This window comes from Cavia porcellus, unplaced genomic scaffold (assembly GCF_034190915.1).
Source record: "Cavia porcellus strain 051 isolate PalLab524CR breed Dunkin Hartley unplaced genomic scaffold, mCavPor4.1 scaffold_27, whole genome shotgun sequence".
Taxonomy (NCBI): domain Eukaryota; kingdom Metazoa; phylum Chordata; class Mammalia; order Rodentia; family Caviidae; genus Cavia; species Cavia porcellus.
The window spans coordinates 17,559,714-17,581,528 of NW_026947510.1; the positions used below are offsets into that span (position 1 = coordinate 17,559,714).

At 43.5% G+C, this 21,815-nt stretch overlaps 1 protein-coding gene and 1 long non-coding RNA gene across 31 annotated transcripts in view; one reads left to right on the plus strand and one right to left on the minus strand.

Annotated features, from left to right (window-relative positions):
* Positions 1-21,815, plus strand: part of Kiaa1217 (KIAA1217 ortholog) — a 728,606-nt gene that overhangs the window by 704,694 nt on the left and 2,097 nt on the right. For 17 of the 29 annotated variants that reach the window (XM_063238539.1, XM_063238527.1, XM_063238523.1 and 14 more), the window contains 9 exons: positions 2,104-2,560; positions 3,893-4,076; positions 10,376-10,539; positions 11,369-11,536; positions 14,173-14,292; positions 18,738-18,773; positions 18,922-18,999; positions 19,098-20,699; positions 21,200-21,322. In XM_063238539.1, coding sequence (XP_063094609.1) covers positions 2,104-2,560; positions 3,893-4,076; positions 10,376-10,539; positions 11,369-11,536; positions 14,173-14,292; positions 18,738-18,773; positions 18,922-18,999; positions 19,098-20,699; positions 21,200-21,322 — 2,932 coding nt within the window. Of the gene's footprint in view, positions 1-2,103; positions 2,561-3,892; positions 4,077-10,375; positions 10,540-11,368; positions 11,537-14,172; positions 14,293-18,737; positions 18,774-18,921; positions 19,000-19,097; positions 20,700-21,199; positions 21,532-21,815 lie in introns of those variants that run through there. The other 12 variants (XM_063238525.1, XM_063238530.1, XM_063238528.1 and 9 more) reach the window with 7 other exon arrangements.
* On the minus strand, positions 11,145-21,200 carry LOC134473606 (uncharacterized). Of its 2 annotated transcripts, none has more exons than XR_010043927.1 (2): positions 20,999-21,200; positions 11,145-13,168 (listed from the first exon to the last, which is right to left on the minus strand). It is a non-coding gene; the product is annotated as an uncharacterized LOC134473606 (long non-coding RNA). The 2 variants fall into 2 exon arrangements; XR_010043926.1 differs by having other exon boundaries at positions 11,145-13,171.

The following is a 21,815-nucleotide window of genomic DNA, read 5'->3' on the forward strand; positions in this document are numbered from 1 at the left end:
CAAAATCTTTTGAGATAATCCTGCCTGGCAAGTATACAATAGCCTGTGTGAGTGCCAGGGTGCCAGATGAACTCCAAATTCAACCCAAAAATGCCTCCTGCCATGCAACTTGTATTTGACTGTGCATAGAAATAGATTTTATTTACACTGAATTTTCTCATTCTTTCATTTTAATTGGCCAAAATTAATTTTTCTCCCAATAAGACAAAAGTTTATTAAGATAATTCTTCGTTAAGCTGTCACCCAAGTGTGCTAACACACCCGTAAACCTTAAATCCAGTCAACATGAAGCAAAAATCAGGGCCAGTGGAAAAATATTGTTCATTCTTTTTATCTCCCCCCTGAAAAGCAGTTAAAAGATGCTTTTGCAATCCATATAAAGCGATGGGAGCTTAGTATTCACCTTAATTCCAGTAGGTGCTTCAGAAAAGCCTTATATGTTTTGAATATTATGTGAAATTTTTGTCTCATAAATACTCAGAGGTGAGAATGAAGCATGAAACCAGTGCAGTAGCTTTCAAAATAAAGATAAATTCAGGCTATCCATCATGAGTGTGTTTATAATTAACTTTGTGTTTCCTGTGTAATACAGAGGGAAGGACATGCGTATGTCCTCATCCCATGGCAGAGAAGGTGGAACAGGTGAGACACAGTCGCAGCTCAGAGCAGACTGAGGGGCCAGGAAGATGCCACAGTGGTGTGGCCCATGCTGAGTTCGAGGTGTTGGGAAGGGAGTGTGGCCACCAGGCCCTTAGGACAGTGGGCTGACACTGAAGGGAGAGTTAGAGGTGTCCCCACCCCTGATCTGGAGGGGAGGAGAAAGGCAGGAAGGAAGAGAAGAGAGGAAGGACTTAGAATTGGAGCTCAGCTTCATGGAGATGATTGTGGAAAGTGGAGGAGACAGCCAAGGTAAAAAGCTGAAACTGAGAGGTGACAAAACTTGGGGCATCTTCAGGGCTGTAAGAGGCTGGGGCCAGGTAAATTAAACAGCAGAAGAGACAGAGAACTGAGAGCAGAGAAGAGTCGTAGGATGACACAGCCTTTTCAAATCAGAGGTAGCATGTAAGAAACTTTTCAAATTAGAAGAGAGACAGAGCATTCTAATGAGAAAAGAATACACAGCTAACCAAAAATTATGAATCAAAATTATGAATCAAATTGACTTTGCAACATTAATTCTAACAATAGCCCCCAAGGAACGCATTATTGTGAACTTTACATTTTATAGAAAAGTATGTGAGACTCTAAAAAGGTGACGTTCCTTCCCTGCATTATGGTAGAACCGGCCCTCCAACATGGGTATCAGCATGGGGTAGATGTAGCACTCACACCGCCTCTCTGCCCTCTTCCTGCACAGGCTGAGGATATTTCCAAAGTAAGGATCCTGGCTCCCTGCTGAGTCTCTTAGTTAAATTTCTAAACTTCTCAAGTTGACAGTGTATCGACCGTAACACTTGGGTTTGTCCAGCTCCAAGGCCCAGTCTTTTCCATTCCAGCCTGAGTAGAGCTGAACAGATAGCATGAGATGACTCCAAGAATTAGAGGAGGTGAGGACTAAACACATTGATAGCTTTGAAGCACAGTTATCCTAGCAGGAAGACTTGGGGTGCCAGGTAGTGGCAGGTTGAGCTACAAGCAGAGCAGGCAGAAGGTACTGGACTGTGACTACCAGCTCACCCTGAGACGCCCATGAGGGAGAGGAGGGAAGGAGCTTTAGAAAGCTTCCTGAGTAAGAACTGAGTGTATTCGAGGCTGGCACAGGCCAGAACCAGATGAAGGAGTTAGTCTTTTCCTTCACATCGTTTGCTCATGTCACCCCACAGACAGTGAAGGACAGCACCAGTCTAGGTGCCAGGGGGTTAGTATGAGAGGAGAGTCCGTTCCCAAAAAAGGCCTGGCACCGCCACTACAGAGAGGACTAGGGAATCTGGCAGGACTGTAGGAAGTTGCTATAGAAACCCTCACCCAAACTACTACTTTGGACTTTTGAATCTTTTCATTGCAGCTGGCTTTTGGGGTTCATGGCATTCAAATGCACCAGAATAAACAAATTGGAAGTGATACATATCGTCACTTAATGCGGCCTTGCGTGTTTTCTCCTAGACATGTCACTGACGAGCTCCTGAAGGGCACAGATGCAGCCCAAGCTGCACAATATGTTGCTATGGAAAAGGCCACAGCTGCAGAAGTCCTGAAGAATCAAGAAGAGGCGGCCCATGCCCCAAGCCAGGCCCTCCACAGCACCAGAGTCCCTGGAGATGTGAAATCAGAAGTGGTGGCCCTGTCCGGCATGATGGTTCACCATGCGCAGAGCTCTCCTGTGGTCATCCAGCCCTCCCAGCACTCTTCAGCCCTGCCGAATCCTGCCCAGAATGTGCCTGGGCTGACAGGGCCACGCACAGCCAGTCCTCCAGGGGTCACACAGGAAGTAACCCCTGTGATGCAGTCAGCTCCTACCCCACAGTCCCCTCAGGCGCCCATGAATGGCTCTGCTCTGCAGAGCTTGTTCATTGAGGAAATCCACAGTGTGAGTGCCAAGAACAGGACGGTGTCCATCGAGGTAGAGTCCTATTTCCATTTCTCAGAACTCCAGTGAGTTCACAGTCTGGATGGGGAGATAACGTACTTGAATGCTATAATGGTTAAAGCTATTTTTATGGAGGACAGATTTTTAAAACTAGAAATGGGATTCAGCAGGTTAAGGGAACATAAAGGAAAGGTGATTTGGCTTGAGCGAGGTAACCTCTAACCTCTAATAATGAGGTGCTGGTGTGCAGATAGTGTTTAACAACTGGCTTTCTTAGAGAAAGCTTTCATTTGCAGCGTTTACCAGTTTCCATGGTGTAAACACTCCTGCTGTGGCTGATTTCAGTCCATACCATGATAGCACTGAATGGGAACTCAGTGAGAAACAGGGCTGTCTGCGTGTGCTGAGCCAGTGTGTGCTGCTGGCTGAAGCTTGTGGTATCCTGAAGATAGATGTGGGGAGGCTTTGCCACTAGTCCTGAAAGATAGGAGAACTAGGGTGAGTAAAGATTGGGCATTCTGGGATGGAGAGATGCTAGAAAGATGGCCTTTAAAATAAATAGAGCTGGACTAGGGATAAAGCTCAGTGGCATAAGTGCCTGCCAGACAAGTACAAGATCCCAAATTCAATTCCCAGAAAAAACTAAATAAGTAAATAGAGGTATTTTATTTTAATGTAATTTTAATTTTAATTTAAAATATTGTAATGTGTCTCAATCATTCTAAACTGAAGAAATTTACAGGTCACTTACATACTCCTCCTCCACTTTATAACCAAGAAGATACGTTCCAGACAGTCATGTAGCAATTCTTGGAAAGAAGTAGAACTGACAGAGGTTGTTTATTCATTAAATATCTTTTTATCTCATTTGCATTAAAACAATAGTGGAACACTGTCCGATATAATCGGGATGTAGGATTTTTGTTGTGAGTATGTGTTTTGGGTTTTATTCCTTTCCTTGAATACCTCTTTAATGAATATTCAATTTTGAAAAGAAAACTTGGCAGTGGAGGACATACTTTTGAGAGCATTATCTGTGTCTTTTGTTAATTAGTGTTGGAGAAGTATATAGCAAGTGCTCAATGATTTAAGGAATGGGTTTGGGTTTGAGCTTGCTTCTCTGTGGATGAGTGTTGCCCAGGGTGAAATCACAGCCCATGTAGCTTGGTGTGGCAGATGGCAGTAGGGCCAGGTAGCTGGGACCTGTCTGATGTGTGAAGCATCCCCACAGATGGAAACCAGGTCATTATTTTACCAATACTTTCTCTGTGCAACAGTCCCTTCCCCCTCTGATGTGAAATCTCCAAACTAAGGTATCCTTTCCCTCTGGTTTTTAAACTTTCTTCACTTGCCATTTTCCTTCAGAAAGCAGAAAGAAAATGGGAAGAGAAAAGGCAAAATCTGGAGCACTATAATGGGAAGGAGTTTGAGAAGCTTCTGGAAGAAGCTCAGGCCAACATCATGAAGTCGATCCCAAACCTGGAAATGCCACCAGCTTCAGGCCCACCACCAAAGGGGGATGCCTCAGTGGACAAGCCAGAGATGTCAGGTGAGATTGGACTGGAGCAGGTACTTCAGGAATGAAGCAGCACAACTCTTTGGTCTGGGATAGCACATTTGTGCTGGACAGTGGGAGCAGTGACTCACTTCTTAAGAGAGAACATTTAACATTTTAGCTCTCATCACAGCATGGATATGAGTTTTCTCATTGCTGAGACTGATACCCAGGCCTACATTTTAAAGGATGAAAGGTTTACTTAGATCACAGTTTATAGAGGTTTCAGTCCATCATCTTGTTCCAAGACAGGGTAAATGGCAAAGAGGCATCACAGAGGAGTAAAGTTCATGGAGCATAAGACAGCAAAAGCAAGCCTCTCTCTGTCCCTTATATTATATCCAGGCTACAGGGGTTATGGTGGTGCCAAACCAAACAGTGGACTAAGCTAATAATCACCACCCCTTAATCCCGGCACCCTTACACCCTAGCACTGCAACAGGGATCAGTCACACTCTAGATTCAGCCACTTCTGTAAAAGGCCCACCTATGACTACATGAGGCTTTAGGATGATATCCAGACACAAGCTGTAACAGTCCCAGAAAGGAAAAATGCAAATTCCCAGCTTCTGCATTTCCTAAATGTGTGATACACCATGCATCAGCTTGGGGAATCTCAGGCCTACATTTGAAATTGGAAAGGAAATGCCAGGTTTCATGTGTTCCCCAGGAGATAGCAGAGCACTTTTTTTTTTTTTTTTGAAGAAAATAAAACCAAATGTGACAGAACAAAATAGAGTTAGTCAAAACAAAAGGCTGGACATAGTACATGTCGTTAAAACAAAATACAAGGTGATCAACAATGATAACCATAATGTCTCTTGTTATCATCAAAAGAATTGGCCATATCATCTGGTATAATAAAACTGGACAAAACAGTAGAGAACAAAACCAATAAAAATGAAACATTGGAGACATTACAGGACTTCAAAAGAAAATAATAGTCAAACCAGAATGAGTATCATAGTGAATATTATTGTCTTCAAAATAGTTGCCTATACCCTCAGACTTGATACTATCAAACAAAGCAGAATGGAATAAAATCAGTCAAAACAAGACAGTGAAAGCAATGCAGGGCTTCAAATCAAGTTAATAGGAAATCAAAAATGATTACCATAGTATATCTTGCTCTCTTGGAATAGCTGTCCATGCCATCAAATCTAGTACAAGTAGACAAACTGGAACAGAATAAAACCAAACTAAACAGAGTGATGAAAACAATATGGGTTTCAAATCATAATGCAAGATTAACAATGTCCTCTGCCTTCCCTTTTAGACAGTTCCTCCCCTTTCACTTTCATAAGGTGCATTGTACATTTTGCATCCAACTAACTCCTTTAGTTTTTAGATTAGGGAGGCAGCCCACTATTCACCTAAGTGATTTTGAACCTTTTTACCCCTGAGCATGATCTCAGGTTGTATCCATTTACCTACAAGAGTCTCAAAGTTTTCTTTCTTTATAGCTGAGTAGTTTTCCATTGTATAAAAGTGTTATGGCTTTCTATCCAATCTACAGCTGATGGGCACGCTACCCCAACTTTTATCTGGTTCCCTGTCACACAGAGCATTGTTTTCTCATCTTTGATTTTCAGTTCATAAACCTTCTTTCAGGTTAATTATATTTCTTATATGGAGCATTTTTTTTTGTCTTTTTTCTTTTTATTGGTACCAGGGATCAAACTCACAACTGCCTGATTGCAAGGCAGGCGCTTTTGCCGCTGAGCTAAATCCCCAGCTCCCTGTGTTTCTTTTTATTGCTGAATTGAGGCCATCTATATTAGTGATATAGCCAACCTTCTCTGCCTCGTCTCTGCCATGCTATTTTTCTGCCATTGGTTGTCTACTTTTCCCCTTCATTCCACTGTCTGCCCCATTCAGTGAGCCCCCATCTGCCACTATTCCTGAAACCATGGTCATTTCTTTCTCTCTCTCTCTCTCTCTCTCTCTCTCTCTCTCTCTCTCTCTCTCAGAAAGTCCTTCAGTATTTTTGGTAGGATTGGTTTGGTGGTCATGAACTCCCCCAGTTCCTCTTTGTCATGGAAATATCTTGTTTCTCCATTAATTTTTAGAGATAGTTTTTCAGGATATATCAATCTGGGTTGGAGGTTATTTTCTTTCAGGGCTTGGAATGCTTCACTCCAAGCTCTTCTTGATTTGATGATTTGTGTTGAGAAGTCTCCCATGATTCTGATGGGTTTTCCTTTATAGGTATCTGTTTCTTTTTTCTGACAGCTTTTAATATTCTGTTCTTGTGTTGAATTTCATGATTATTATATGCCTGGATATAAATTTATTTTGGTTATAGCTGGCTGGAGTTCTGTATGCCTCATATATCTGAATATCATTTCCTTTTCCTATGCTTGGAAAGTTCGCTTTAATTATTTCCGTAAATAGTGTATTTCACTTGTGTTTACCCCTGCTTCTTCACTCATGTCTTTTAGTCTTAAGTTATAAGTCCAACTTCTAGCCTTTGTATTATTGCTTTCTGGTTCCTTGTTAATTTTAAGAGATCTTTCCTTCTATGATTGCAAGTTGCAAACCTGTCTTCAAGGTTTGATAGTCTATCTTTAGTTTCTTTCAGGCAGTTTTGCCAGCTTTCAATGGAGTTTTTAGTTTCCTGGTAATCTCTTTGAATCTGTTTCATGTATTCTAAATTTTTTTTGTATTCTTCAGTGAAAGTTTCCCTCCTTTTTCTATGCTCCTCTATTCTTTCATCTGTGTCTTCTTTAGAGGTGCTTAGCAATTCTTTTATTATGTTTCTCATATCTTCTTTTTTCCTGAGGTAGTATATCTATTCTAAGTTCTTTTATATCTTCTTGAAGTTGTTTCTTTACTTCAGTTGCTGTTGCTTCAAAAACTGCAGGTACGTAACTCGCAATCTCTTCTGTGTTTACATCTCCTAGACCAGTATTGCTTGGGTTGGAGGCCAGAGACTGCCTTTTGCTTCTTCCTCTTGTCTTGTCCCTGATTTCTTCTGGACAAGTGGATAGCGGGGTCCCCAGCACTTCTTGTATTGTTTATAATTACTTTGAAGTTGACTAGGTATTTCTGCTGTTTGCTGCTTTCTTCAATCTGTTGGTGGCTACTGGAGTGTAAGCAGGGGTGGGGCAGGCTGACCCCTCCCTTCTGAGCTGGTGAACCACAAGGAGTCTTCACCACATCAGTGTGTGCCAGGCAGGTGAGGTTGCTTACGGATAGCTTTAGGAAAACCTCAGCAGTAGCTATTGAACTGCGCAGAGGGCAGGACTCAACCCAAGCAATATCCACCAGTCTGCTCCGAGCTAGGAGTAGCAGAAGGAAGCCAGCTGCAGTTCTGTCTCCAGGCCAACTCCATCCTGCCCAGCTCCAAAATGGTGCTGGGTCAATCTCCCACTCCTGCAGGAGAACTGAGTCCTACATACTCACCACCAGCCAGTGCAGTTCTCTGGTCTGCTGCTCCCCTCTGCCACTATGTCTCCCTGCCAAGACCTTCAGGCTTGATAGCCACCAGCTTCGCTGTGCCCATGCATCTCTGGTTCCAACAGTGCTTCTGGCACAATGGTTCCAGCTCCAGTGAAAGCACCACCAGCTACCACCTTCTTCTGTTTAAATTTTTCTTTTCTTTTTTTTTTTTTTTTTTTTTTATTCTTTCAGTGGGCTTCAGTTCTCACTTTAGTTTCTTCCTGGGTCAAGGGGACCTACTTCTTTCCTTCTTGTCTTCTCCAGAACCCTATATTCCAGCATCTGGACTGTTTCTCTCAGAGAGACTGTTTACTCTGCTGCTTACTGTTCCGCCATCTTCCCAGACTCCTGAGACAGAGTCTTGCTATGCAGTTCAGGCTTGAGTGAGCCTTGAGCTCACCTTGTACTAGTAGAGCACTTTTTAAATTGCAATTTTTAAAGCAAATTTCTTTTTTTTTTTTTTTTTTTTTTTTTTTTTTGTCTTTTTGCGATGGGGTCTTGCTATGCAATTCAGGCTGGATTTGAGCTCACTTTGTAGCCCAGGCTGGTCTCGAACTTGCAAAGATCCTCCCACCTCAGCCTCCTGAATGCTGGGATTACAGGCGTGAGCTACCACACCCAGCTCAAAAGCAAATTTCTTGAATATACAGTTGTGCCTCAGTTTACAAACTGAATTCTTATCATAGTTCTGGTTGCAGAATTCATTCCATGATTCTGGTTATAACCAAATTGCAAGCAACTAACTCAGTTATGGAAATTTAGAGATCAGTATGTCAATAATAACACAAAGTACTATTTTGGGCCATATAACATTTTGGCCAACAGCAGGCCACATAAGATTGGGTAGGGGCTGGGAGGGATGGTTCTTCTCTCACAAGCAGAGCTTTTCTCCCAATCCCCAGCCCCAGAATTCCTGGTGAAAAGAGTAACCCACTTCATTACATTTCCATCTTGCATAAGACTGTGCTGCATTATTCGTTTTCCCATGTAGTCCTTCGGTGCGGTTCTCACAGTGATTCCTTCTCATGTTTGTACAACAGAATTAGCACATATTTCCTTCTTGTTAGATTACCCTCGTTTCACTTTTTAATCTTTCAGATTTAAAACATCTTTGCCTAAATTTTAAAAATTACTCACAAGAGTTTTGTTTTGTTTTGTTTTGTTTTGATACCAGGCATCAAACTCATGACCTCATGCTTACCAGGAAAGCATTTGAGCTGCTGAGCTAAATCCCTGGCCCCTTCCCAACAGTGAGAACAATTCAAATGTTGCTTTTGTTTTTCGCTCCCTCTCTCCTCTTCTTCTCTTCCTCCTTTTTCTTTAATACATGCTCTGATTTCTTCTCAGAAATAGTCCACTGCTGTATAGCTCAGCAGAAATATAAAAGGGCATTATCCATTACCTATAGACATTTGTGTTTTCATTGATTTGCCAGGGATGTTATTGTCTTATGTATTTGTGCTTATTAATGTGGTAAAATTCTACATTACAGGGTTTAGAAACCATTTGTGTTTCTTCTGATACTGTCTGATTACTTAAATAGGATATCAAAAAATCAACAGAAAAGTTTAGAGACTGCAATCTCAACCATTGTTAAAGAAAAATTATTCAACAGACATGTGGTTAAAAGAGCAAGAAAGCCTTTATTCAAGACCCTTGTGGTGGGGGAGGGGGAGATAAGAGAGTGGAGAGATGCTGGCTGAGTATATTTAGCAGAGTCTTTGCTAAAATTATGCTCAGTGGCCAAGGTTGGGGGAAGTCAAAAGAGAGGGCTCAGAGAAGACTGACCAAAGCCTGGTTGTGAAGGGCTCCGTTGTCACATAGCAAAGGAGAGGGGAAAGAGGACAGGACATCCCTCTCCTGGACTGGTCACCTATAGAAATCCCTAGAACAGCCCCAACCTCCAGGACTGGGCTGTAGCCCCTCCAGGAGCTCCCACCAAGTAGCCATCACCTCAGGCATGAGACTCACTTGTTCTGGGCACTGGTGATTTACCCAGGTAAACAGAAATGTAAGAATTTCTTTCAAACTGAGACCCTAAAGAGAGGAAGGACAAAGCCCCAGATCCTGAATGACAAGTCCTACTGCTTTTGTGAGCCTTTCAGTCACATGCAGATAAAGAGCAGAAATGGGCCACTCAGGTGGTTTTTGGGTACGGAATGGCTTTTCCTTCATAGGGGAAACTGAGGAGCCACCTGTTTCTCCTGGCTTTAGTGTCAAGACTAATTTACAATTCTCTAATCACTGCCTCCTCTTGCTGGCAGAGTCTTTTCCAACCATAGTACTGTAATGCACCCCGAACTCGCCCCTTAAAAATCTACTTCCTCCCTGGCTTTCTTCTTTATTCCTATTTTCTCTCTGGCCCACTCTAGGCCAGATGACTCTACCATTCCCCTGCATAAAACCTTCTTGATAGACCCATTTTCCTGGACTAAGAGGATCAAGGCCTGGAAGGCCATGTAGAGTTTTGCATTTGCAATTTGTTGCTCATTTTGCAATTTTCTAAGTGATACACGGCTTCTCTGTGTAATGAAGAATTTGTTTAATAATAATAGCTAATACTTTGCATAGCATCAGTCATAAGTGCGGGCAATGTATAAGTCATTTAATTTTTAGAATTCCCTAATGGAAAAGATATTCATGCAATATCTGTTCAACAAATGGGAACACTGAAGTAGAGAGAGATTGGGCAACTTATGCAGGGTCTTTCTGGGATGTAAATGCAGTTAGTCTTTAGGGTCTATACTCTTAACCATTGTTCTAGGTCGAATTGTATTATGTTTAAGGCAATATACTGGGTTTCCTGGGTATTACCTTGAAAAGAAATCATGTCTGAACACATTGTTTTCCAGAAGACTCTCCAAATTCAGAACAGGACTTGGACAAGCTGGGAGGAAAATCACCCCCTCCCCCACCCCCACCCCCTCGGCGAAGCTACTTGCCGGGATCAGGGCTCACCACCACGAGGTCGGGTGATGTGGTCTACACCAGCAGGAAGGAGAGCACCGTTTCTAAGGTCTGATGGCTTGCGCCCTGCTCAGGCAGTTTCTGGGTGCAGACACAGGGTTCTTCTCTTTATTTGCTTGTAACAAGCAGACAAGTAGACTCAGCTAAGCTAGATCTCTAGGAAGTGCTACCGAAGTGTCAGCCAGGGTTGCAGACGTGACTCAGTACCATGAGTTTTATGCTAGCTTGACTTCTAGCTGTGACAATGTGAAGTGCAGATCACAAGCAATAGCTGTGACAGTGTGACGTGCAGATCACAAGCAACTGCCTCAGCTGGACATCCCAAGGCTGAGCCAGGGGTGACAGTGGGAGACAAAGACTAATTTTACAAAAGTAACTGAGATTAGCTGACACTGTTTTAGGAGTTTATATAGAAAGATGTTAAGTAAGCTATAGCTTTCACATAATTTGGTGAAGTTTTGTATCTTATGTTAAATTTATTAAGATATAATTTTCATGCTTGTAATCCTAGCACTTGGGAGGTTGAGGCAGGAAGATTGCCATGAGTTTGATGCCAGCATGGGCTACTTAGTAAACTTTGTTTCAAAAAACCAAAAAAATAAAAAAAATAATTCAAGGAAATGGGGGAATGGTTTTTCATAAAGACAGTGCATATTGAGGAATTATAGTTTTATTAAAATTCTTCAATCCAGTCACCAAAATGACAATTTAAACAATAATTCCAAGGGAATAAAAACTGCAAGGGAATAAAATAGCCTCCTTGGCTAGACATAAAGAGCAGGAAGCCAGTGGAACAGACAGTGGGGGCCGCATGATCTGTCTCTCTTTTCCCCACGCCTGGGGCCTGTTAAGCCAGTTTGCTGCTTGAATCTTCACAGGCAAGTGGTGATGATGCTGGCCCAAGCCCACAGAGTCGAGCCACAAAATGCCCCACAGAGGAGCCCACCGCGTCCTGGACCCCGACCCCACCGCCAGTCATTACCGCTTCTTCAAAGGGCGATGAGGAGGAGGAAGAAGAAGGAGACAAAATAATGGCAGAGCTCCAGGTATGTGGACCAGGTGGCTGCCCCTGGCTCCCTGCTTCTCCCTGGAGCCCTCAGAGCTTCTACCCAGCAGGGGCCATGTCAGCTGAGCCTCTGGCTGTCACCTTCACTTTTCGCAGATGACACTGAACCACACTCTTGGTGTAAGATGTGCGTGAGGCAGAACCATCTCACCACACAGACCAGAAACGGTTCTATGGAAAAATCAGTTTACAGCTCCCTGGCTCTGGCCGGTAGGATTTACTCTCCATTATAGACTTTAAAAACCTCTGCTTCATCCCAAAAGTGATTCAGACAGTGATTAGAAAGACAACAATTGTCTGTCTGGACAAAGACTGACCGAAGCACATTTTCTGTGTGTTCCTGTTCTATGACTTTACCCTTTGATAGATTGACCAGAATCATCAATCAAGCCCAGGGACTGGTCTCCTGTAGTTCTTACTGGCTTCCTATTTGATGTCCTCTTGTCAGATTCTGAAGAGCTCAGTAATTTTGTTTCCCGTTTCCCTTACTACTTTAGGTATTTACTTTTTAACTAGTGGACATGGTTGCCTCATAGGATTAAGGATAGGATACAGGGCCTGTAGGTAAGTGACTGCTCTAGAATTGTGTTCTGAGAACTTGCCTAATTACAGACGTGTGTGCTTCGCTTGACTCACACTTATATGGTGCTTCTGTCAGTCAGATAGATGACGACCTTCTTGGGATGTTGGAATAGGCTGTAATATCACCACTGTAATATCAGTGGTTTTTTGTAGGCCTGTCAATTTTCAAATTTCATGTGGAGTAGTGAGAAATCGCAAACTGTTATTTTCAAAACAGTTGCTCAGCTCTGGTTTCTGTGGTGATAGCTACCAAAACTGAGCTGTTTGGATTTTCCAGGGAAGATGGGGCTGCTCACTGTATGGTACAGGAACCCTTTCAAGCCTCCCTAAAACTTGCAGACTGGCCTGGGATCTTTCTTTCACCATGCAGTCTGCTCATAGCTTTTGAGACTGATCGGGGACTTATTCATAGGAGCCTTAGCTTTCTAAAGTTAGGAACTTGCAGATTTGTGAATCCTCCTATTGTAGCTCTCTGACAGAAGTCACACATTTGCTGTGAGCACTAACTTCCAGCCCACCACTTGGTGATGTTTTCCACACTGAAGTCTTCATCTCTGGTGAGCGCCAAAAAAAAAAAAAAAAAAAAAAAAAAAAAAGTACAGTTCCTTATCCTGTGATTGTTACTGATTTAACAGTGGTGAATCAAGACCTCAGCCAAACTCTCTCACTGGGATGGAGACCCAAGCTGCTGAACCAGAAAGCTGGCCGAGGGTCAGTGGCTGTGCTGGTTTCTTTGCCCATGTACTCTCAGGGGTTAGATTCCAGGCAGAACAAGCAGAGTCTGCAGCCTTCTCTAAGACTAGTCATGTAACGGCTTCGGAAGGTCAGTGTCACTGGACACCGGAAAGAAACACAGATCATAAAATCTAAACCTTACCAGCCCAAAGAAAGTGGCCGATGACCTCCGTAAGCATGTCCAGGATGATCCAAGCACAAGTGAAACACAGCAGGACTGGCTTTCCCAGGGACATGGGAGAGCGGGTACACCGAGGATGGGACAGACAGAGTCGTGAAGTTACAGTGACAACACCTGCTATTAAAAAAAAAAAAAACACTAAGCAATTATTTAAGATGATTCACATTATTAGAAGGGAAACTGTAAAACAAAAATACCCTTCTGCCCTGGAATGCTGACTGACTTACTTCTTCTCTGTGTGAGGCTTTGTAAAGCAGAGGCAGTGGTGAGAGCCACTAACATTCATAGTTGGGTCCCTGAGTCCTTACCGCTGCTGTGGCCATGACCACAGTTTCTGGAGACTCGGATGTCTGTCATTTCTGTGAGTCCTACAGATTCAGCCTACACTTTCTGTCTCTGTCTGAGAACTGACCCACCTGACTCGGCTTTCCCAAGCCCACCATTGGTCCTCACAGTCACCACAATTGGCTTTTGGAAGCAAATCTGCACAGTTCAGTGGCTCCCTGATCCCTGGTGCATCACTGTATTGTAGGCTGGCCTCAGAGCATGGGAGCACCTGTCACTATTTCAGAGAGTGGTTTGCTAAGGAGTAGTTCTAGGGTTAAAGGGTTAAAATATCACCTGAGGGTTTTTTCCCCCTGTAATTGCAATAAAACTAGTAAAAGACAAGGAAAAAGCAAGATTTCTCTTTGTTTTAATTCATTTGTGTAGTCAACATTTTGAAAAGGTCAAAGCAAGGAGCCCTAATAAATACAAATCAGGTTCATGGGGTAGAGGAAAGGGTGTTCCATATCCGATGTGTGTGCTGGGGATTGAACCCAAGACCTCACACTACTAAGCAAGTACCGTACCCCTAAGCCACACCTCAGCCTAAGGGTGTCCCTTTTAGGGCCCTGTCCACTTTATCCTGGTCAGGAAGTCTTTCCTTGGCCTCTGCCCCCAGCTCCCTCTGCAGACCTGAGGCCCAGTGGGGAGCAGGATTCCAGGGTGCTACCTCCCCTGTATGAGCCTGCCTGCAGGACCAGGGCTGGCATCCTCACACCTCTGGACTCCTGTGTTTCCCTCTTTTCTCCTGGTCCACTTGGATTCCCGTTAACCTCCGTATTTTAATTCCTTAGGCATTCCAGAAGTGTTCCTTTATGGATGTAAATCCAAACAGTCATGCTGAACAGTCCCGGGCTGACAGTCACGTTAAAGACCCTAGGCCAGGCGTCACAGCCCCACCCAAGGAGAAGAAGGTAACAACGTGGCAATGGCACGTTTGCCACATGGTCAGACAGCCCTGCCCTTCTTGCTCTGACACTAACATGGCCCTCTTGCACTTGACCTTGGTACCTTCTCTTTTTCCGTCGCTCTCCTTTTTTCTTTCTTTTTTTTTTTTAAACTAATAGAGACACAAGTTTAGGTTAAGATTAAAGACACCTGGTGCAGGTTTCTAACACAAAAGTTGTGTTCTTATGCATGGCATATAATAGTGTATGAGAAACCTAGACAGTTATCTTCTCAAACCAAGGAATAGATAGATACCTTTTAAGATTTTCTAGAACAATTTTTAAAAACAGAACCAAAAAATAGTGATTGGGTATGTAGAAGTTTTATATTTTTAACATGTCTATTCTATTTCTAGAAAATAAAAAATCGATGTTAAGGATAGGTAAAAACCTCAGATTCAGGGAAAAAATTCACAGCAGAAAATTCCTGTCACCACAAAGATATGATGATAGAATTGTGGAACCAGATAGGTATGTATTTGCAATTACATCTAGGGATGCCAAACAGAATTTCTGCAGAGTATTACCTATTTTTTTAAGTGTATCTTCTAAGATCATAAGCATAGTATACTTCTAATGCTAAAATATATCTGTGGCTATCACTGCCTAAATACTTAAGGGAAAAGATTTGGCCTGACTGTTGGAGCTGAAGTTTTAAGTTAACCTAATCATTGATGATTTTTGGATTCAGAGTTATCCTATTCAACTTACGCTTCAGAATTCGGGGTCACTACTTGCCCTTGAAGGCAGACATGACCACTTCAATAGAGCCCAGTAGATATTCTAGTTGGGTTCTGTGGTGTGTGTTGGAAAGTTCAGTGAGGTGAAACCGTGTCACAATGTGGGGGGGCTAATCTAACCCAAACTTCAAGAAACAGCTCCCCTCCGGCTCGCAGGCATCCTAGAGCCAGTGTGCATCATGCCTGCCGCATTACAGACCCATGAAATGCTTGACAAGAAGAAGATGTTTTCATGTGGGTGTGGTCACACAACCCCGGAGTCCCAGCACCCTGGACACTGAAGCAGAAGGATTGCAAGTTCAAGCCCAGCCTGGAAACTCAGTGACTTAGCAAGACTGTTTCAAACTAAAAAATAAAGAGGAGGGAGATCTGATTTTTACTAGGGAAGATTATTGGATTATTCCTGATAAATCTTTCTTAGGACGAAAACCTACTAATTTGAATAAAACCCATGAAGTCACATTGGAAATATACTCCTTTTCCTATAGAAGGAATTTTCCTTTGTGGCCTTACTAAAACTAACTCATGGATGGCCCAACCTAGTGAACGTGGGCCCGCGTGACTGTTCCTGTCTAAAACATTAACAGGGAACTTGATACTTCCCTGAGATCTCTCTGGAGGCAATCATTGCCTCATCATTGAATTTTCTTATTGCCTAGAATGTTGCATTGAGATTTCTTGTCCTGCAATCAAGGATCCATTGGAAAAACAGCAGTGCCCAGCACTGGGTTTAATTGCAGGAACTTACTCTGCATAAGTACCATATGCCCAGTAGATGGATCTACTTTATAAGTATTAGACTAGTCCCTAAATTTTCGTCATTATTAATCTCTACCTAAGCTGTTATTTACCCTTTCATAAATTATGTACGTTCTTAAAATTTGTTTCTCCTGTCCTAAAGAAGCCTCCAGCCTTGTACTTCACTCTTATGTAATTTCCTGTACTGTGTCTCTAATTTTGGTATATTGTCCATGTGCTTATGGAATGTGTTTCTCCAGCTGCCTAAACAATCTGGATTTGAGGTCTAAAAACAAATATCCAAATATCAAAATAATCATCTTTCAGGCAAAGTCTTAACTATCAAAGACTAAGAAATCATTGGGCATTTTTTAAAAAAATCATCGGCATTTATAGGACAATTGCCATCAAAGTTATTCTGGATGCAGCTCATGCATGTACTTTGATATATTTATTCCTCTTTCTAATCAGTGATTAAAAATAATAGTTTATGTGAAAACTGTATGTGACATCATCCGCTTAGTGATTTTTAATTAGTGTATCCTCGGTACTAACTCAGTATTAAAATGCACATATTGCAGGGTGACACTGGGAGTATTTAATAATGGGTATGGCATAGAGCCTGGCTAACCTGAACAGATGTCTGTCCTGACCCCTGTGAACACAGACAGCAGGGCTCCAGCCGGGCCTGTGTCCCTGTGAGATCATAGCCCAATCCTTTCTTTGATTCAGAGACTAAATTCTGTCTCATGCCATAATATAATACGCTAACTTCCTTTTTAAGAGTGGAAACTTTCAGCTGGAGCCTCATTTAGTTTTTTCCTTATAACCTTTCCTTGATGTGGTGGTTGTCTTATCAGAATTTAGGATCCCAAAAGCAATTAGGTGGCTCAAACACAGTACCTGGTTCACTAGTCTTGCTTGTTTGGGCACTTTATGGGAGACAAACAGAAATTAAACAGGAGTTGTTTCGTAACTAATGTACTTGCACCTTGTGACTGATTAATACCAACTTTGTCGTTTGTGTGTTGCCCGTGAATATGTGTGAACATTCTTTCCGTTTTTAATCAGGGAAGGAGCACTGCTCTGGGTTACCTGGCTCAGCTGGGTTATTGTGCTTTGCAATGTTGTTGCTTTAGTGAAAACACCTTCACTGGAACTACGTTCCATGGAGTTATAATCACCATTTCCTCTTGGGCTTCTGCAGCAAGACGAAAGAGCGGCAGTGCCTGGGGAGTGCTGGTGTGGGGTTGTGCAAAGCTTGAGGTGCCCACAGACCCAGGCTGGAAAAGGCAGGCTCCCCAGAAAGCACTCACCACCTGCACCCTCATGGTTGGGTCCTTTACTTCTGAATTTTGGTGACACCCTCAGAAACGTCTTTGCTCTGCATTGTAAAATAATCAATGAAAACTGCATTGTAACTTTCTTTTTTTTATTTTATTTTTGGTACTGGGGATTGAACTCACGACCTTGCACTTGCCAGACAGGTGCTTATGCCACTGAGCTAAATGCCTGGTCCTGAAAGTGGCATTGTAAGATGCAGAGAATAAAAGCTGAATTGGGGGCTGGAAGAGCGGCATGGTGGGACGGCATTTGCCTAGCACAGGCAAGGCCTGGGTTCATTACCAGCACCACAACACCACAAAAGGAAGAAGAAAACAGGCTGAATCATGATGTCATAGTCATCTCAGCTTTAAGCACATGGATTGTGGCTGGATGACAGTTGTTTATGCACATACCAGCACATAATGACATTTTAGTTACCTGTGGACCCGCATGCAGTAGTGATGCTAAGGAAATTCTAATGAAGCTGAAAAATCTCCATCCCTCCTGCCCTCCCCAGCTGTGCTAAGGTCCCAGCATGAGGTATTATTCACATGTTTTTAGTGCGGGTGGTATAAACAAACCTGCAGCAGTAGGTCATACTGGATCCTGATAAACAGCTGTTAGACTGTTTCCTGTATTCAGCTTATATCACTGGCTTAGTGTATATTGCTTCTACTTATTAAAAAAATAAGCATAGGCCGGCAGCAGCCTCATATATGACATAGTTACTCTGTCCCTTGATTGCATCCAGAGGCCGCACTGAGTGGTGGAACCTAGCATCTCAGTTCATGTGAGAACACTTTACAACATCTGCACCATGACAAAATCACCTACTGCTGTATTTCTCAGGGTGTACTGCGCTATGCGCCACTGAGTGGTGCTGACTACATCCTGGGGCAGCAGGAGCGCCGTACATTTCAAGTTGATACCTTGGTTATTGTTAATTTGAAGGATATTTTGACACATACTATAACCTGCAGGGACATTTTCAATCTGTCACTTCAGGGGGAAAAATGTTGCTGTTTGTTTTTTGTTTTCTACTCCAAACGACCACACAAAACTAACCTAGAAGTCTTTCTAGGACACCTTTCATAAATGACGCAGAGGTTGGTGTGATTTGGTGACACATGTGTAATTCCAACTATTCTTGAGATCATAAATTTGAGACCAGCCTGAGTAACTTGGCAAGCCCCTATGTCAAAATAAAGTGAAAAAGGCTGGGGATCTGGCTCAGTGGCATATGTAAGTCTCTGGGTCCTGTTTCTGGTGTCCAAATTCGGAGGCAGGACTGAAACAACTAAGTGAAAGAGAGAGACACGAAGAATCTCTTGGTCTTGTCCCTCGGATCATGGGCAAGGAAACCGAGGCACAGAGAAGTGAAATAGTGACTTGTCTAAATTCAGGTCCTAGCAAGGCAGGTCTGGATCAGAATCCACACATCCTGCTTGCCCCTTGCATTGTGCTTGCTGCAATTCTTGTCTTTGTAGATTTTGGTAAACTCATAATCAGGTGTTGATTGGTCCCTTTATTCTTTTAATCACTCTTCCACAAAACCTGCAATGCGTGAAATACACTGCTAATGGAGATTTTCATCTTGTGCAAACACAGGGCATTTTTGGAAGTTGGAGGACAAAACCAGCCCAGGTAAACAGAGCTGTAGGCTTTGGTTTGGCGTGTAGCATTTGTGCTTGGCAGCATGTCTGGAAATGTAATTAAAGGAACGATTTAGTTATAGTCCACTTTGGGGGGGATGTGGTTTTGTGGAGTAACATGTCCTACACTATTCTACCAGAATTTGGAATTTTTCCATGAAGATGTTCGAAAATCTGATGTTGAATGTGAAAATGGCCCCCAAATGGAATCTCAGAAGGTGAGTGCACCAGATCTGTGTTCCAACTGATTCCATGCAGCTTGATTCATTTCCTTCGTAGACCCATTTCTGATTAATATGTGTGGTTCCCCTCTCAGGTTACCACAGGGGTTCAAAGACCTAGTGACCCTCCCAAGTGGGAAACAGGACTGGAGAATAGTATTCCTGATGAATCAAGAACATCCGAATATAAACCTGACAAGTTAGTGAAGGAAAGTTCCATGTCCAATAAAAGTTTATTCAGGGACAGTAGAAACTATTCCCAGAAAAATGTGCCTATGGTCACTTTCAATTTCACTGGCACGAATTCATTAGAAGATGAAATAAACAAAGGGCCTAAAGTCTCAGGACTGCAGCACCCTCTACCTGACACTGACTGTCTGAAGGTGACTTATGGAAAGACAAAAGAGATGGGTGAACAAGGACAAGAAAATACAGTCAAGATTCACATTCTTTCCCCCGTGAGATCAACAGAATCCAGTATCCGAGATGTCCAAACACAAGATCAAGAAGTTCTCACAACAGATTTCGGCCAGGTTGTGCTAAGACCCAAAGGGACAAGGCATATGAGTGTAACCTCTCATGAGAACGGAGAGCCAGCCCCGAGTTCTCCCACTGAAGAAAACACAGCCACCGACAACATTGCCTTCATGATCACCAAAACTGCTGTCCAGGTTCTGTCCAGTGGCGAGGTCCACGATATAGTGAGCCAGAAGGGACAGGACGTACAGACTGTTAATATCAATTCCAAAAGAGAGACAACATCCCAGCAAGAAGGGGCAGAACAGGAAGAGCCAGTTGTGTGTCTGGACAAGAAACCAGTCATCATCATTTTCGAGGAACCCATGGACATCCGGTCTGCCTATAAGAGACTTTCAACCATCTTTGAGGAATGTGATGAAGAACTAGAGAAAATGATGACAGAGGACAAGATAGAGGAGGAGGAGGAAGAAGAGGAAAATGGAGACCCTGCAGTCCAGGGTAACTCTTCCCAGAAGTCTCCCCCGCAGGTTGCCTCTGACCATCTTGCCCTGGGACAGCAGGAGGAAGCAAAATTCCAGCCACACTTCCTGTCCACAGAGACCAAGACCCCAGGGAGACAGGAAATGAATAAAAGCGAGCAGAGCATGCCCAGCCCGGTAGACTCTCCTAATGCAGACAGCAAAGGTGACATGGCTGAGGACCAATATGAAAGCCCCAAGAAAAAGTTTAAATTCAAGTTCCCTAAAAAGCAGCTCGCTGCTCTCACTCAAGCGATCCGCACAGGAACCAAAACGGGGAAGAAGACCCTGCAGGTGGTGGTCTACGAAGAGGAGGAAGAGGATGGCACTCTGAAGCAGCACAAAGAAGCCAAGCGATTCGAAATTACCAGGTCACAACCCGAGGACACCTTGAAGGATCCAGCCAGGAGGCCAGAGCCTGGTCTAGAGAACACAAGTCAGATTTCCAGAACTGATGAGATTAGGAAAAATACCTACAGAACGCTGGACAGCCTGGAGCAGACCATTAAACAGCTGGAAAACACAATCAGTGAGATGAGTCCCAAAGCCCTAGGTGAAACTTCCTGTTCTTCCAACAGAGATTCCTTGGCCAGCTCATCCCACATGGCCCACGAGGCCTCTCCCCGAAACTTGCTAGTTCTGGATGAAGCCCCCCCTGCCCTAGAGCCCCCCACGTCAGTATCTTCAGCTTCACGTAAGGTATCTTGGTCTGGTGGAAAGCTGAAAAGACCCCTCCCCAGCTGCTTTCTAAAAAATCTGCCATAATCACCGTTAGTGAAAGGTGTCTTGTGATTTAATTGCTTCCTTTCAGGTGGCTCCTGTAGTTTGTCTTTCCGCCACAATACCCTTTCCTCCTCATCTCTCCCTCACCTTCCAAACAACAACTAGGTGTCTAACAGCTAATTGATTCTGTTTTTGCCTGTTGCTGATTGGTGTTGGGTAAACGTAAGGATGGTGGGCCGGCCGTCTGCTGTTGAAACGATTGCTCTGATACTCACATTAAAATCCGTTGGATCAGTAGTGAACGGTTTATTCTGTGTGATTCTTCTGATTAACCCGTTGGTGTCTCTTCAGTCTGTTCTGCATGCAGGGCTCTGGCTTCTCACCTTGACCTTCTCTGTGCAACACGGGACAGGCTTGGTCATCACCCACTCACGTGCTTCTCTTTCTCTTCCCCTTCTCGCTGCTCCTTCCTGCAGGTCTCCAGTGGGACCCCACAGACGAGCCGCATGCCAGTCCCTATGAGTTCCAAGAGCCGACCTGGCAGCCTAGACAAACCCAGCAAGCAATCCAAACTGCAGGATCCCCGCCAATACCGTCAGGTAGTTTTACCTTAAACCCACTTTTGGATGGACACTATCGCAGTTAAGAAGCAATGTCTGACTTAGTTTATACCAGATACTGTGTTTTCTTTGTAAGACATGGTTTACATAGACATCCTGGATCTGGGGGCATGAGAAAAGTCTAAAACGCCCTTGTTACTGTTTTTTCCAGGCTCTTGCATGCATGCAATAAAACATTTTTTACTTTATGACTCCAAATTTTAACTACAAAGACAGTGCCAGACTGGTGGAATTTTTTTTGGTGAATGTAGGGCTACATCGGAACACTGGGAAACAGAGAAACCAACTGGTTGCTGACCTGCCTTTAGAGTCCCCAGTAGTAGCGTCTGTGCTGACTGTCGCGTAGACACGCCGAGGCACCCTCCACCCCTTCATCCCCACGCGTGGCCGCTGGCACTGGGCGTGGTAGCTGCAGGGAGGGCCGTGCATTCCTCCTTTCTGCCTGTGCTTGGGAGGGAGGTTTCCCAGCAGG